This window comes from Chiroxiphia lanceolata, chromosome 10 (genome assembly GCF_009829145.1).
Source record: "Chiroxiphia lanceolata isolate bChiLan1 chromosome 10, bChiLan1.pri, whole genome shotgun sequence".
Lineage (NCBI taxonomy): Eukaryota > Metazoa > Chordata > Aves > Passeriformes > Pipridae > Chiroxiphia > Chiroxiphia lanceolata.
The window spans coordinates 23066050-23084224 of record NC_045646.1 but is presented as its reverse complement, the minus strand read 5'-3'; the positions used below and the strand labels follow the sequence as shown (position 1 = coordinate 23084224).

The 18175-nt window shown below is 44.7% G+C and overlaps 1 protein-coding gene across 7 annotated transcripts in view; it reads right to left on the bottom strand.

Annotated features, from left to right (window-relative positions):
* Positions 1-18175, bottom strand: part of DGKD (diacylglycerol kinase delta) — a 60386-nt gene that overhangs the window by 38436 nt on the left and 3775 nt on the right. For 6 of the 7 annotated variants that reach the window (XR_004358737.1, XR_004358738.1, XM_032697327.1 and 3 more), the window contains exons 2-3: positions 6023-6133; positions 5271-5351 (exon numbers count right to left, since the gene is read on the bottom strand). Coding sequence is in view for 4 of the 7 variants with exons in the window: in XM_032697327.1 (XP_032553218.1) it covers positions 5271-5351; positions 6023-6115 (174 nt within the window). In the remaining 3 variants the exon portion in view is untranslated. Of the gene's footprint in view, positions 1-769; positions 1002-5270; positions 5352-6022; positions 6134-18175 lie in introns of those variants that run through there. The other variant, XM_032697330.1, reaches the window with a different exon arrangement.

Genomic DNA, 18175 nt, shown 5'->3' with positions numbered 1-18175 from the left:
TTCACTTCATTGTGAGTGAATCTGCAGACAACAACAACAACATACTCTCCCCATCAGGAAGTACCCTCAGCACTTCGATCTTTTGTTGAAGTTCAAGCACTCTGCCCCCTGTTCTTAGGAACGGTTCATTCCCCCCAAAATGAAGACTCATGCTATTTCTCCACAGCATCAATAATCCCTGGGACAGTAGAGCAAAAATACAGAGTCTAGAGGAGATCAGACAGTAAGGTACAACTTCACAAGACAGAAACTGGCAACTTTGCTGCTGGAAAGTCAGGACTAAGTAACAAGGTTATAATAAAATAAAATTGTAGCACACCTCAGGCTTCCGTACAGCTGGAGAAGGACATCCATACTGCTTCTCAGAGATGACAGCACATTCTCCTTCACCAGCACTGGCAACTCCCTGTTCCTCAACCTACCACAACCACTGTCACCTCCAGCCACACAAGTGCTCTGGAATAGAGCTTTTACTCTAATCTCAATACTTCCTCTCTCCTGGGACATTGGTCAGGGTGAATCATCAGTCAATAAACAGAATTTCTTAACTGATGGGTGCAGCACTTCCAACTGCACCACGGGCACATTTCCCTTTAGGCCTGTTCTGGAGAACTCATCTGCATAAATCCCCTCAGGAGGGAACACCTGAACAGTAAGAGCTTGTAGCAAACATATTCCAAAGCACCTGAGCTCCTGATGATCTGTTATGCTGGCACAGGAGCCACGTTTCCCAGTGCTCAGTCCAGAAAACTCAGAATCCTGCTCTTACCTTTCAGGTTCAGTTGTCCTCTAAACCAGAGTCCAGAGCAGCCCACTCCCTCCCTCAGGAACAGCCTGACCAGAGCGCCTGACGTGCGATGAGCAGCATTTGTCTCATCCGTGGTCAGTCTCTCTGAGCTGTGTTCCACTGGCCACAAGCTGATTAGCTGGCTGCTTAAGGAGGAGCTGGGATAAGTTTTCTTCTGACGGCAGTGCAGTGGAGAGGCAGGCGCTGACTGGAATAATATGCTGTTTCCTGTCTGCGGCTGAGCTGAGAGGTACTTCCCAACAGAAAAGGGTTTACAGGAGCTCAGGAGCTCAAGCTCCACCTCTTCTAGCGCAGAGCCTTTAACTATGGAGGAGGGGTCACCAGCATGGCTCTTCCACTACACCATCAGCTTCCACCACCAGAAAGAAGAAACCAAACCACACACAACTCTCTCTCCACACAGGCTCCTGTGGAATCTCAAAGCTTTCAATCAGAGGGGACAAGAGTGAATGCTGTGACTCATATTTTGTGAATGAGGGTGAAAGTCCACACCACCATTTGGCAGCAATAATTGGAAAACTTATAAAACCACCATGTGAGAATCATACTGGAACACAAAATCTGTACCTGGAAAGATGCGATGTCCTTTCCAGGCCCTCTCCTGATGATGACAGGTGTTTTTTACTAGTATTAAAGAACACATATTTTATCTTTATACAAATATACATATTCCACGAGGCAGGAAAGGGTCAATGAAGTGATAAGGACTCACTCCATCAACTGTGCCAACTGCATTGAAGGCAGCAGGCTTAACTCAGCTGGCACCTTCTAGAAAAGAGTAGATCTTCAGCTCAGACACTGATCTGAGGAGGAAGAATTTGTTCACCACACAAACTTTAACAAAACTGGGCCAAAGTCTTTTCAACAACTCTTGGACGCAAAGTGTTGACCTGAGCACCAGGCAATAGAGTGACTGGTGTCCCCCAAACCTCATGAGCATTGTAGGGGAGAAGGGATAAGGGGCATATTGGATGGATCAGGTTCACGACATAGGTAAAGAATCATTTTGAGAGAGAGAGATCAGTAAAAAAGCTGGGCTTGCTGGCATGTTCTAGAGAAAACACTGTTCCAGGTTAAAGTATGGAACCCATCCTCACTGCATACTTTAACGCTCCTAGCACAGCTGCAGACTAGTCCATTAAGTGGGTGTCTTACCAAATCATCTTACTGCAAAGCTGCACTGTCCAAGAAAAAACGTTCATGGAAAGAGTTGAAGTCTCACTGGGAAGACCCAACACACCCAGTGTGATCCCAAATCATCTGCTTTTTAGAAATCACAAGAGGTTTTGAGGGTATGGCTGAGAAAGCTCTGCTCAGAAATCAAGGTCAGGCTTTGCCCTCAGCCATCCAACGCTGATGATTCTATTCCATAATGAGTACAAATGTAGCACACACTGATGGCAAGAATCCAGGCTAAAAGTTGACTGCTCTCTTTGAAATAAAGGGTCTTGAACTACCAGGACAACACAGTTTTCACTGAGTTTGTACCACAGCAGATCTTCTCTAAGGCCCTGTGCAAGACAGCAACCCTAGGAAAATGCACTGGTGAGAGATCTATGCACCACATACTGAGGGATCACAGGTGGAAACCCCCTTCACTTACAGTCAACACATCCCAAAAGAATTTACCTTGTAGACAGCTGACTCTGAAGGACAGAAGCGGCAGAAATATGACAGAATCAGCAAATACCACACCTTTTGGCCTAATGAGAGAAGAGAGGTCTGGCATGGAGCTGCTGTAAAATTTGTTCCCAGAGGCTTCCTGCTAAATACCTCTGCAGCCACACTAACTGACATAAAGGAACAACAGTTAAACATAAAGCTTTTTCTTACACCTCAGGGGACACAGTTGTACAACATCTTTAAGTCAAAGATGCCCCAATCACACGCTCCCAGCCCATTCTGTAGTCATCCATCCATTAGCTCCAGGTAGCAGTCCTGAAAACTCTCCCCACTGCAAACAGGATACACTTGCTGAGGAAATCTATGCAGGATCAACTAAGTAAACAACAGTGGAATTCGTTATTACACACTCTTCTTTTTAGAGGAACAGGTCTATGTCTTAAAACTCACTTCTCTCGCTCCCCTGCCTGCTGACAGCAAACAAATTACCTGTCAGGCATGTCCTATGCAAAAGGTTTACTGGCAGCTATTTTTCAACCTTATTCCTCTATGTATGCAGCATAACCTTTGCTGGCTCTTGCTCTGGTATTCTTCTCTCCTGATGCTGCCTTCCCATGCTCCTCACTGCCTGGACACCAATTTCTCTTCTGACTGGTCAGCCCTTATTACCTCTTTGTTTTAAACACACATTGCTCCTCTCAGTGCTTTATCTGGTGTTTTTGTCTCTCATTTCCTCTGTCAGTACCTTAGGGGTGTCACTCATGCGACCTGACCTGCAGAATCTATACATTAAGTACTAGAGATGCCTGGAGAGAGGCTGAGTTTCCTCAGAAAGAAACTACTCTTTCATAAATCCCAAACTACCACTCTCCATTGAAGAAAACAGAAAAGCAAAAAGGAAACCAGGCCATCTAAAACTCTGCTGTACAACACCAAGTGCTGCATGCTTTCAGTTTAGGAGAAAAACTCAAATCATGTGTCCCACTGATTTGAAACAGGGGAAAAAAATGCATCAAAGAATTCTGAATTTTAGAGAGGAACCAAGCCAGGGAAATACAGAGGGGAAACAGAGTGCTCTCAAAGAAAATCAACAGAAAACTGCATGACTGCAAGGCATCCAAAGCACTGACAGCAGCGATGGGGCAGAGCAAACAGCAGCAACACCAGGCCACCTTCTGATCTTCTAAGTATTTTCAGAGCTCACAGTAAACCACAGTCAAGCCCCTCTGTAAGCCATGATACAAAGAGTAAACAGAAATTAAGAGGAAACATGTTTTTCTTGAAGTTTACCCGAGCCCCATGATGCAGTGCTCAGCTGGAGCCAGTGCAGACTGTACCTGCTCCTTGAGTTTCAAGGTAATCCTGTACTTTTACACACTAGGGAAGGCAGGGACTGGCAGAGCCTGATACCAGAGTCTTGGAAATAACTCTTCACTGTTGGACTTGGATGGGGCAATCTGAGAGAGCAAACACACTACTTCCTTCCATCCCTAAACACAGTGTTCCTGAGGGAGATTAGATCTCTCCCAACTATACCAACAAGCAAAACAGTAACAGTACACTTACCTGAAAAATCAGTCTTTATTTATATCTGAGAAAACTGAAGCAAGATCCAAGATAAAACGCTTTATTAACAGGTAACTTCACATTCTTGAAAACGTATCCCCTACTGAAATCACTACAGAATCCTTCTCTCTGTGCTCACACATTGACAACCGATATCAATATTTACTATCAGGCCTCCTACCTGTCCAGTTATGGATGTAGAAAGTATTTTCAAGCTTTGGAAAGTATTGGGGTTTTATCTGGACACAGGGTGGGTGCCATGGCTGCTTTCCACAGGCACTGCAAAGCCAAAAGCTACAGCTACACAACAGAGATGGCCTTTGGCAGATGTTTAAAGCAGCAGGTCCCTCCTGCTGCAGCACAAGGCACACTGCTCAGCCCTGGTCACCACCTGCAGGTCACCATCCTGCAGGGTCAGCTTCCTCCCTCCACCTGGACTGCTCCCCCTTCACCTTCCTCAGAGCAGCACTGCCTCCTTTCTCCACATCCTCCTCCCTCCTGAGCCCTTCAGGGGCTGCATGGAGGTTACTGCTGCTCAATTCCAAAGCTCACACCAAGACTTGACACTCAGCCTGCATGGCTGATGTTAATGGCTTTTTTCTGCACACCAGGGACTCCCCTCAAAACGGAGCTTGAAGAACACCTGCACCTCAGAAATACAATAATTTTTCCTCCTACTTCCTGAGCCTGGAGAAAATAAAGCAGGGATACCACCACATCTCCAGACTGCAAATACCTGGCACACATTTCACATCTAACAAGTATCCTGAACCAATTCCACAGTTATTTCTGTGCTATTTCTTTCTTTTCCTCCTTTTGCTTTCCCACTATATATAGCACACATATATAAACATACATATAGACACACACAAATAAAGTCAGAGAAAGAAGTTTACATATTTTAATGCCTGAAGGGAAAACGAAATTCCTTTTCCAAGATCTGCAGCATAAACATCAACATTACCCATAACTCCCCCAGCAGAACAAATTTTTCTGTCCCACTGTGTGAATGGGTTCTATCAAGCCCTCCCAGCTTACAGGTAAGCAAATCCCTGAATGCTGAGTTTTAGCACAATACACAGTAACCCGAGGTACTTCCCATGAGCACACAGATGAGTTATCATGTTGTAAAGAAAAACAAGTTTATAGTTTTTTTTTTTTATTTTCAGTGAAAGACGCTGTGAAGACTGTTCAGATGTTTTTACAATCTGCAAAAGACATGGGAGTGAGGAAAAGACGAAAGAAGAATGGAAAATAATGCAAAAAGTCCTACCGTGAAGCTGTTGTTGACATTCTTTGTGCTGGATTCTGCCACGCTGGCATCTGTCAGATCCACCTCATCAAAAATAATGGACTGGAAAGAAAAAATTTAAAATCCCAATGAATTACTGAATCCTGTGTATAAGCAGCAGACTCAAAGGGAGTCTGCCTGGCATGGTCCATCACAGCCTTCTGTGATCCGAAGTAAACGTCCAGCACCAACAACATAATGGACTTGGAAGTCTAGTTCCATACCCTGGGGCTCACTCTGGCTTGTCTTTAGTCAGTGAACTCAATTACTTTATTTTTATTAAAGGACTTTTAAAAAAACAAATAACCGTAGGTTTTGTTCCCATGAAAGGAGACAGTTTTATATCTAGTTGACTATGAACATACTAATCAGATGCATGGCAGCTCTGATTTGATAAATTTTAGCCTTGCTTGTCTTGCTTGCACTTTCTCTTTCCATTCATATTCTCTCCTTCCTATTGATTCAGAGCCCATTCCCTACTAAAATGCACCGAGGAGGGAAAACATGGAAAAATCATTATCACAGGTCCTCAATGCTTTACTTCAAAACCGAGGATTTCCAAGTGTGAGGCAAAACACAGGGATCTTCTAGTAGCTACAAAGCCTGCAGACAGGTGCTTAAAGAGCACGTGCTCCTTTCTCTGCTGAGGGCTGCCTTCCCACCAACACCCACCTGCCTCTGAGCCCCACCACTGACTGCCTTCCTTGGACTCCCCTGTATTGGCAGGACCTTACCTTGGCAGTTTTTGCATAGTAGAGTGTTCGTCCTCGCAGCTTAAAATATCGTCTCTTCCAGCGCTGGAAGGAGCTGGTCTGCTTCATCAGCATCCCCTCCTTTATGACAGTCTACAAAAACAGGAGAGGAGAGGGTGAAGCACAGGTTTTACTGACAGCGACCTTTCCTGTTCTCCCAGTGCAGACTCGCAGGGGAATAACCGGAGCTGCAGATCAATAACCCCAGTGCCCTCTGCTGGGAGCGTTTCACAGTCACTCAGCAGCACTGAGGAAACTTAACAAGACTAAGCCCTCACGAACACACAACCCACACCGCGGTGCGGTTTTACCCTTGTCTCCAGTGCTATCACGATATCAAAAAAGATAAATAACTTATGACTGAATGAGACTGAATTTCAAAGTCTAACAGTGACTTGAGGAGTGTAACAGTTAAACTCACTGAGGTCGGATTTCAGTCGCAGGTAATTGTGCCTTTCATTTCATTGGCATCTGATTAGCAGGGCACACACACCGGGATATTTGCCTCTGTTTCCAGTTCTGCCTTGTGAAATTATCAGCATCTACCTGGCACAGGGCTGGCAAGATGCAAGCCCAGGGGGTGAAGAGTGAAACTAGAGCGGAGAAGGAGCTGCATCCAAGCTCAGCATTTGGTGTTGCTCAGAGAGTCTTGGCCCTGCATCAGCACTCTCTGGCTGGCTGCCATTTCCCAGGGCTGCAGTGCCAAAGCTGTCTACGCACGCTGCCTTTTTTTTTCTTTAACTGCTTTAGAACTAGGCTGACATACCAGCACACACAGGTCCAGATGCTCGCTCACATACTATGCATACATGGGGGTATGGATTGAATCCACATGTGCTTCACTCTGCTTTGTCAAATACATTTGATTCCTTTGCTGAGGACAGGTTTCGAATACCAACAGCCACACGAAAATAATCTCAAAAACTAAAGCTCAGAAAGACAAGAGGCAGAAAAGTCTCAGTGTCCAGCCCAAAATTCCTGATTGAAAGTACTGCCTAGGAGCAGCAAACAGTGCTACGTCAGGCCTCAGTACCACGAGAAACCTACTTCTCTCCCCAAGAAATAGTCCCAGGAACCTACTTCTTGCCGAACGTGATAAACACAGAGTTAAAACACAGGAAACAAATGGTCTGACAATCTTGTAAGACAGGTTATTCTGTATCTTGGTGCCAGGAAAATGACACAGCTTTAACATACCAGAGGTCTCAGCGAAACTCAGGTTTGTAAGTCAGGTCACTGATGAGTATCAATTAATTCACAAACAGCACCAAATGGACACTGTCGGGCTACTACAGTAGGGCAGAAAATAAACTACTACAGGGCACAAAATAAATGCTCTTACTGATCCACGGGGTTTAGTTCATTTTAGAAATCCTTTCCAGGGCATTAAACTTGCTTTTAAAATGCTATATGTATTTCTAATGTGGGTCTTTCCTCTTTGAAACAGCTGCGGATTTTAATACTTTCCACATACGCTGGCCCTTGCCAAGCTCAAAGTTTCCTCAACAAGCACTTGGAAAAAATGCTGACAATAAGGAGAAACATCCATCTACCAATCCACGCTTCTTGCCAGACAGAGCCATCCTCAAACTGGCCTGGGAGATCACATGATCTGGACCCCCACGGTGAAGCCTCTACTCCCAAATCAGCAGGGAAGGAGCGGGCTCCACATACCCACAGATCCCAAAGAGAGCAGTCGGAGACAAAAGCCACTCTAGTCTTCCTCCACTGTGCTGAGAAAGAGAAAAGGGAGAGAGCTCCCCTATCTCCTAGAATAACCTCACCTATCTTGGATCCTGGGACCTGGCCAATTCCAAGGTGAGCACAGCTCAAACCTCCCCATCTCCCAGTGTTCTGTTTCACAAATGCCCCTGCACACTGGCAGAAACACCTGCCAGTGCTCAGGCAAACAGCAGCTCAGTGTGCCTGCTTCCCCCGGGACTCTCAGAGTACCACGGCACTGCCTGCAGAGTGGAAACAGAAAATGAAAACGCACCATCCCGGCCCAAGCTCGTACCAGCAAACAGCCAGCTCCACATCAGCTCTGGAGCAGTCACTGAAAGGCATCTTGGCACTCATTTTCCACCACCTGCCACAGCAGGGACACGGCAGTAGGAATACTCTTTAAGAAGCCATAAGGCATCTGGGAGTGGCTTTAGGGTCCGGAAGTTAAACACACTATAGCGATACCCAGAAACAAGATGTTAAACCACCTTAGAGCTGGTGTTACGGAAAGAATCTGAAATTCAGCCATGATCTTAATCTGAAGCCTCAGCGTAAGAGAAAATGGAGTGCAAAGACTGACCCAACAGCATCCCTTGCTGAAATGGTCCCAAAGGCAAGGCCAGAGCTGAAGGCATTCACCTGGAACCAGGAAAGTGCATTCGTGCTCCTACTCTGCAACGGTCTTTTTATGAGTTATAAAGCAATTTTCACTCTCCGTGTCTCCATCCTCCATATGTCAAATGGAACAAACAGAACCGCCCAATTCTGTGGAGACCCACTAAAATATATACATATACATATAAATGTCTCTCTGATGAGTTACTTTAACCTCCAGCACCTGAGTATAAAAGAGAAATGTAAAGCAACAGCATCCAAATTACCATGCTAAAGAAATCACACATTTCTGCAGTTCACTTTTTACAGGGAAGAAAATGGGAAAGTAGAAGGAGATTTTCCAGATTAAAACAGAAACATGGAGTGATCTTTTGGATTCCTTGGGAAAAAAATACATACAATTAAAAAATGAGACAGAGAAAGTAGATTCTGAACTCTGCAAAGCCCTGAACCAAAGTCAGAGAGGAATTAAAAATCCTGTGGAAGACTCCTGGGATGCAAAGTCTGAAGATATCAAGTCAGCCAGGAGACTGATGAAAAAAAAAAAAACCAACTTGCAGGCAGAGATTTCGGAGCTCTGCTGCAATGCTTATTTACAGCTCTGGTTAGATGGGGTCAGCCAGACCCCACACCCCCCAGGCTCAGGCAGTGGCCCTGTGGCCGCTCACACTCCTGCCCAGCCCACCAGCAGCCACCAGGTCTCTGCTTCCCCTCAGCTCCCACCACTCCCGCTCGGCTCCCAGGGCTCCCTCACCTCGCTGGGCTCACTCACCTCTGCACAAGACCTGCATTCCTCCATTCCTCTTTTAAACCCTCTTTTTTTTTTTTTTTACCAAAAGGCAACAATCCCAGGGGTCACGTTGCTCCGCCCTAAGCAGCATTTATGTCATTGCCAGGCTCTATGTATAGAAACCCTCAGTTCCCCAGCTCAGACATGAAAGGCCAGAGCAGCAGCGCTGCACTGCTCAGAGCAAACACGGCTGTGGTTCAGCGCTGCCCATCCCTGCACGAGAGCAGCAGCTATTTATAGGCACTCACTCCACACACGGGTGGGTTTGGGCGGAAAGGGCCACAGATAAGATCAAGATGAGTTTATAAAATGATGCAGACGCTGCTGCCTTTCTCCTCCTCTCTTCTGATTTTACAGCCAAAGGACTTGCTACTTGCAGAGGAATGCAGCAGGAGAAAATGAGCTGGGGAAAGGACCTGACTGCAAAGTGACACCAAATGAAAGATCGGGGGGAGATGAACAGTTACTTCTGCTCACCAGCCTCTATGCAGCTTTTTAATTGAGGACCTACTCTGATCAGATTATTGGGCATGCACTTTATCAAGATAAAAGTGAAATTTCTTTTCCCATAAGGAAAAGAGAGAGTTAAATCTATTTTTAGTGTCATATATTGGATCCCACAGGAAAACTTATTGCCCTGAAACATTATGAGGTTTGATTATATGCATCCTATCCAGGATAAATACTAAAATTGTTTGCAATGGAACTATTCAGATTGCTTTCTATCCAGCTGAGTCCCTCTCCAGTGGTGTCCTGTGGCATGGCATTCCATGGGCAGACAACACTGAAAAAATGAATTCTCTTCTTGGATCAAGTCTAAAATGATGTGCTACTGGTTTCAACAGTGACTCCCTTCTATCATATTACAAATCAGTGCAAAAAACCCTGACAATTTAAAGCAACACTGCACGTAGCAGAGAGTCTCATGAAGCCTGCAAAGAACAGAATTAGACAGTTGAAAGGCAGAGCCTAGGAAATTTCTAGCGTTTTACTATTTATCTTTGGCCTTGAAGAAAAGCAACTTCCTGCAGAAAAAAATTCAGTTCATGGCAAGCAATACACAACCCTCCCCCCAGCTCATGCTCTTTTAAAAAGTGACATTTAGGAAGAGAAATAATATGTTCTCAGATTTCTCCTGTCAAAATGGGTGCAGGGTTCAGGCCTAATCCTGAACGGACGAAAGAAAAGTTTTGTCAACAGGAATGGTTTCAAACATCTCAGAGGACTTAAACTTAAGGACTTAAGAGAGCCTTGTGCTTCACTGCTTCCCCTTCCCACAGTCCCATCTCATAAGAACAAGAAGCCAAAAGATCCATTCACAAAACCAGCAAGACACAGCTATGCTTTTTGTGGCACTGCTCATCTGAGGTGTCTCTGCACCCAGTAACCCATGTCAGGAGGTCAGAGACAGCCTACACAGATTAAATGCTTTCGGCACTGATAACATGAGTGGTTCTACTAAAAGTCAGGAACAACCACGACAGCTTTCAGCTGCTTTCAGATTACATCCCTTGTTCTCCTGCACACAGTACTGCTCACTATGTGAAACACAGGAGCAGACAATCCTTTCCTGAAGCTTAAGCCTATTGCCCCATTTGGAAGTAGGGCTCTTGATAAAACTGATCTCCTAATCTGGACAACAAGGCCCTATCAGCCTGACTGAGGGTGACTGTCAGGCTTGCCTACCTGTCACAGGCTGGCAAGTGTCCCTTGGCACAGACAAGTCCAAACCGTGTTCGATACAGACACAGGAAGAACAATGCACCCTATTTTACTGCTGAGGTCATGACATATTCTTAGGGGCAGTTATTCAGTGAGCATATCTAAAACAAAAATTTTGCTCCACTGGTATTTCTTTCCAATGCAGAAAAAGAGCTATCGAAACAGCAACCAAAGAATCCCAAACCTGAAGTCCTCAGCATCTGGATCTCTCTGTTTTCCATGTGTCTTCAGAATGTGAAAACTTCAGGGCACACACTGCTTTTATTTGTATGCATCATAAAACACTGAGCAGGGCACTGATGCCAAACAACAAGTAACTGACTAAGAAAGCACCAAATGCACAGAGGAGAAAACAAAACACAAAAGCAGATGTGGAACTGACGGGCTATTTTTCTATGTGCTTCCTAGGGAATTTTACAGACAGCTGATCCCCACCACCAAACTATCTCATCTAGTCACTGATTTTGGGTAAACTGTGGCAAAAAAAAATGGGAGTAGATCTGTGTTTGCTTCAACATGGCCAGAGAGCCCTGCCACGCTAGGGCAGGTACATATCTGGAGTGCTGTACCTTGTTTTGGGTAAAACAGTTTTAGTACCTGGTTTCATAAAAGCTCTTTGTGGTCATAAACACGGAACTAATAAATATTTAGAAATCAACCGAAACACAGTAAATCCAATAAAGAAAGTACAGGAATAAATCTAACAAACCCCACAGAATAAGACATGAAAGGTCAAGAGGGTAGGGGTTAACAAGCTAATCCGAGAGCAACATCCTTCCACCAGACAGTGGTCACACCCTGGAAATTAACTCCAGGAAGCTTGGAAGGGGGAAATCTGGATAAGTACAGCAATTCTAAGTATGGGACACACAGAGCTATACAGATCTATAGAGGAGCACAAGGAACTTACAGGTTGTGTGGTCCTATTTGGAAATTCTACATTAAATGCACTTGGCTCTTGAAAAAATGAAAATGGCCTTAAGATTTCTTTCACTGGTATCCAAAGGACAAGACAATATGTGAACTCACTGCAACAAAAGGACTCCAGAAGAGGGAGAAAGAAAAGAAAATCAGAGGTCAGCTGCAGGCATCAAATGTCAAAATAGAAGCTGGGGCAGTGAGCCAGTGATCCAGTACCAGCAGCTGAGCACTCGCTGATGAAGGGGGCACTGGCCAGGCCCTCAGTGTACACTGCTTCACTCCATTTTGGTTTAGTAACCTATGCCTTAAAAACTGGGAAGCACCCATGAGAGGTTACAGCACAGACCTCTATACAACCACCTGGGAAAGCCTGCAAAAACTCCTCTACCAACCATCCTCCCAACGCTCCTCTTTGTAACTCCATCTCTGCTGACTGAGCTGCACTCCACACAGAGTGAGTGTGACAGCTCTCCTCCAGCCTCCCTGCCACTCCTGAGCCCAGCAGAGTCCACAGCAGAGAGCAGTGACCGGGCCACACAGAGCTGGAAGGGCACTGAAACAGGAAATGCAAGCTCATTCTCCATATCAGCACTGAAAAACAGGAGTTTGTATCAAATGAATACTGAAAAGGCTTGAATTTGCCTTGGTACAGACAAATGCTCAAATACTTCATTCTTCATTAGTTCATGCTGCAGCCAGTAAATAAAGAACAGGTCTTTGAACCAGCTCCTTTTCAATACCATGTTCAGCTGCTACTATTCTGAATGACTCTTCTGAAAGGGACGCACAGTCACAGACCCAAAGTGAACAAATTCACAAAGGAAAACAAATTTGAAAGCACATAAAAAGGTATACGGGAAAGGAAACACAAAATACAGCCTATCACCACACAGCTCTCTAGCAAAATGAGCTCAGTCAGAGAGCTCCAAGCAAAGTACTTAAAACAGATAAATACCCTGGTCAGCTACTTAGAAGAGAGAATGAAAAACACACCAGTACACAGATTCAGGATAAGTTAGCAACTGGACAACTCCTGGCACACTAACTGCTTAAGCCCTCAGTGTGCTTTCCATAGGCTCTAGGCATCCTTCCCAAACACATTTATCTCAAGAGGGGAACTGAGCACAAAGCTTCAGTCAAACCATAATAAAGCTGGAAGGTAAAGGCTCGAACTCATCCACAGAGATAACCAAAGGGAAAAAGGTAACAGTTTGAAAGCTACTTGAAAACTTTGGAATGGAATAAAATGTTAAAGGGTGTTAATTAAATGTGAACTTCATACATTTAAGAACAAACACGACAAATTTGACAGTTATTTTTTCTACCATCTAAAATTACACATGTACAACTACATCCCTTCCTTGGGCATTTTTCCCCAAAACACAAAAAATGTCAAAACACATTACCTGCTGTGAAACCAAGACATGCCTGTCCCCAGGCTACTCACCAGCACCACAGAACCCCCATCTGAACTCAGAAGTACGTGGTTCTGCTGCTGAGACGCAGCAATAAAACCTCATCTGGAATCACAGCCTGTCCATAGAACCCTCTAATGCTGCAGCCAGTACCACTAGAGCTTAAGTCACACTCTTATTAATTCAGAGACAAGTTATTACCAAAAAACACCGCAGTCAACCCATTTTCTCCAGCAGCAGGCAGAAGGAGCTGGGCACTCACCATAGCGGGTTGTCAGAGCCATCTGATATGAGAGTGTCAGGCTGGGGAGGCACGATGGGTGCGAGCACAGGAACAGCCAATGTGAGGGAAAGCACAGCCAGAATACAGCTGTGGATCTCATCCTCACAATCATAACCACCCCATCCTTCCCACACCATTACAACGTCACGGAGATCTTGGCCAAGTAGGAAGGAAAAGTCAGCAGCAAGTACTGGTACGAGAACTTCAGCACATGGGAAAGCGAAAGTTACACCTTGAGGAAGAAAACTGAATCCTTTGCCCTTACACTGAGGAGGCTGAGAGAAAGACAGCTTCCTCCCACTGTGTCTGGATTCCCATCAACTCTGCTACTGAATTCTGCAAGGAGCCTTATTTGGTAGTGACTGGCAGAGGCAGGGCCCAATCCTCATCCTTTTACTCCAACTGGTATTACAGTGGGGCCAGAGAAGAAAGTGGCTTTTGGTCTTTGGCCATTTAATTAATACTTAGGTATCTTAGAACTTATTTTTATCTCATCTGTAACAACTGTCGCTATCAGATTTTCCATATTTATGTATTAAACAACCTATGCTTTTAAGTTTTCTTTTCCTCATCTATTTAACATAGTTTTTAAAGGATACTCCAAAGCTTTTAATTTGTTTTTCCACTTTCCCTGTTTTAATGTCCTGCAAATACCTTTGACCATGCCAAGACATCTTAACCAGCACCAGCAACAACAAGAAAGATGAGCACAGCCCTGGGAACACCGTTTTGTTAACTTTCAGCTGAACAGAAGGGGCCAGAATCCTGATTTCTAATAAAATCTCAGTGACAGACCTACACATTCTCAAAAGAGTGCTCTGCCCTGCTTCAGCCCAGAGCAGTCTGAAGGGCACACAGCTCACCCTCCACGTTCCATTATCGCGTTTCTGTTGTTCAAGGAGCAGTGACAGCAGCTGTCCCACAGGTCACAACATGACCCTGGAGCTTGCAGCACCTGCCTCAGTTCCCAGATCTGGGGATGCCCTGTGTGATTTTGTGCATTTGATACAAGAAGTATGTGACTCCAGTCCCCCCGTGGAAAACTGCGGCGGTATCACCTCTCCTCGCTAGTAAATTACATGGACAAATTTATTAAGATTTGCAAGACCCCAGTACAACGTGCTCGATGCAAACACTATGTGGTCAAGAGGGCGTCTCCTTTCTCAAAAAAGGCAAACCAGAACACCAAAACAGGTCTCAGATGTAAAACTTTTCAACTTGGCAATAAGACAGTGAGGAAACAGAAATATCTGCTCTGAACCCAAAGAGAGTAATTACATATTAATCAATTATCTGACTGGGAAGTGGTCACGTTGTAGCCAGCAAGCCACTTTTTTCCTCCCTGGATGACAGGAGGGCAGATAGATGGCTTTAGCCCTCCTCAGTGGAACTGCCCTCCTGCAGTGTGGGCCAGGAACTGCAGACAGCAGGCTCGGTATCCTGGGGAAGCACTGGCTGGGAAGCACTGGCTGGGAAGCACTGGCTGGGAAGCACTGGCTGGGAAGCACTGGCTGGGAAGCACTGGCTGGGAAGCACTGGCTGGGAAGCACTGGCTGGGAAGCACTGGCTGGGAAGCACTGGCTGGGAAGCACTGGCTGGGAAGCACTGGCTGGGAAGCACTGGCTGGGAAGCACTGGCTGGGAAGCACTGGCTGGGAAGCACTGGCTGGGAAGCACTGGCTGGGAAGCACTGGCTGGGAAGCACTGCAGAGGTGCAGCTCAGCTGACCGGGGCACGCACAGAAAGCTTTGCTTTCTGCAGCCTTTGAGACAAAACACGGGGAAGGGACACAAACCATGGCAGCTGCTGGGGGCCACTGCTGCTGCCCCAGCTGCTCGCCTGCCCCTGCACAACCATCCCATGGAGCTGCAGAACCAAACAGAAGCAGCTTCTTTCTTTAAGAGACACATAAATTCTTAGCGAAACAAGAAGCAACAGCCACTTAGTGGGGAAAAAGCAGGGAACAAATGGTTTCATTGGAGAGTTAATAAAAAATTCCTTCAAATAATGGTTTGTACTTTTAAAACCTTGAAAAAAACCACATTTCAAGAGGAAGGTGCTTTTCACTTGGGACAGTATTTTGCTGTGAAATTTCCAATGCTGCTGTGCCAATATTTAGGGCAAACCTTAAGTTTTCCAGGAAGTAGGGAATACAAAACCCTCTCTGTCTCACTTCTGCTTCCTCTGACGTATGCAGGTATATCAGTTATTTTAGAAAAAAATCACACTGGATTTGTAATTAAAGAAGGTAAAGTTATGTAATGTTTTACATGGTACACTGGATTTTCTAATCAGGTAATCTGGAGATACACATTTCACAGTCTGCATTTATAATTCAGTACTCCTCCAAAGTAAAATAACAATGATATTTTGTAGCAACAGGGTTCGGATGGGGGGGAAATACTCTAAATATCTGACTTAATTTTATTAAAAAAAAAAAAAGAAAACATTTAATACCTATTTTATTTTGTCTGTAATTTTATTTGAGAGAATAATTAGCAGCCTGGCAATGTACTTTTTAGCAATGTGGTTTAAGTAAATCCATGCTCTCAAAACATGCAAAAGTTTAATGTTAGCTCTTTAGTTCCTGGAACCTGATCTATAGTTAGAAGGAATGAGAAAGGCTACAAGTGCATGTGGTTTTGTGCTTTATTTTGTTGTGTGGTGGGATTTTTTAGTTTGGGTTGGTTTTTTTTTTTTTTTTTAAGAAGGAAGTAACAGCTGTTGCTTTCATACAGAATCCAAAACTCTCCAGCAGCGAGGCAAACTTGCAGTACACCAGTGGAAACACAGTGCTGGGAAGCTTCCCAATTTTGTCAGAGCAGATGAGCCTGAAGAGCAGAGCAAACTGAGTGGAGACTGAGTCAAGGGGCAGAAACATTCGTTCAGCCTACGACCCCACTTCTGTCCTCAGTGCTCAGAGAACAAACTAGGCTGTTCATGCTGCTAATCCGAGAAAATTCATGTCCTCAAAACCTGTACCCGAGATGTTCAGTTCCTGTTCAATCACAAAAACCTGTCTTTTGCAACAATTCCCTCTCTTTAAGTGAAAAGTTCACAGTTTCTACCTGGATTAAAGCATGAGCCACCACCATGTATGACACACGAAGCTCCTAAAGTGTCCTCTTTCAGATACTCTTAGAAGGCAGTAAACCAAAACCAGACAGACATTTTAATATGTTTTAGTGGAAGATGCCACAGACAGAATATGAATTAAGCCATAAATTCCTGAAAAAACCTTCCTCATCTGTTTTATAATGTCTCTTTGCTGAAATACTTTTCTTCTTATCATAATACTTCTTTCAATACTTGTATTTCAAACTAATAAACTTCTCCAATTTCCTCAGTCTAATCTCATTTCAGAAAACCTTTAAACATTTGCCCTCCAGAAATAAAAATAACACTTCTTTACCTACAGAACAGACATTTTATCTAATAGGCAATACAAGAAGAAACAAAATGAGTTTTCTTCAGCTGCCCACGCTGCCCACCATGTGTTTGAGGGCTCAGTCTACTCTGGAAAGTTGCACAAAACCGAGGAGAAACATTTTGCTTCCTCCCAATTTTTTTTTTTGCTGCAGGGTGGCTCTGAGACCTCAAAGCTGCTGATCAGAGAGGGAATCACAACTTCCCATAGCACAAAAGGCATCATCTGTACCTGGTACGCAGCACAGAGATCAGAAACGTGCTATTTCAGACACTGAACAGTCTGTCCACCACAGCACAATGCTCAGTACCAGTTAATTTATCCTGCTTTTCATAGTATAAATTAACTTGACATATCTCTGCTACTGGAGCTAGACAGCTTCCAATATCCCAGACAGTCTGGATAGCTGCTCACTCTGTTTGCAACTCTGATGAAATATATACTGCAAACTTGTCTTTAGAAGTTCAAGGCAATGATAAATGGTTATAAAAATGAAAATATTAGAGAGAAATAGCTTGTGAAAGTAAACAGAACTTAGATTGAACTAGTCTAAACAAGAAGTCCTCCTGATGCCACCCAAGGACGCTGCTGAAATCCAGTCTGGTAAACAAACTGAGAGCTCAGCATACTGACATCCCACAGAACTGATGAAAGAAACGGGAAGGTGGCCTGTCCATCCACCCTCCTGCTCTCCCAGGGTTGTGATGTGACACTGGCAATGAAAGGTCAGGTCCAAAGGAAGAAGCACCTTTCACTGTCAGAGCTCGTTCAAGGTGCTGTGCTCCTCCATTTCACACCCTCAGCTCCCGGGACCACTCTGGATGTTCCTGTGCCTCCCTCCATGCCAAGTGACAATGAGATGACATTACCACTCCAGCTGGTTCCAGCTGAGGCCTCAGCTCTGCTCAGGAGGTGGGAGAAAGATCCTGCTGTTGTCTCTCTTAGTTTATTTAATCTCCTTCCTAATTCCCATCCATTCAAAGACACTGCACCTCAGCCCACCAACAGTTTCTGCAGTTGCACCAACAGAGAGGGGCTAAAAGCAGCACACTGAAGGTGGATGCTGGTACAAGCCTGACAGGTCTAAAAATGACAGATCAAACATGTTACACAGCCTCTGATTCTCTGCCAGTTGAGACAAGGGCAGCCACACCACCTGCTATACCTGATCCTATGAGGTTTTCTTCTTTACCCAGAATAATAATCATTAAAAGACTGCTAAACGTGCTTCCCTTATA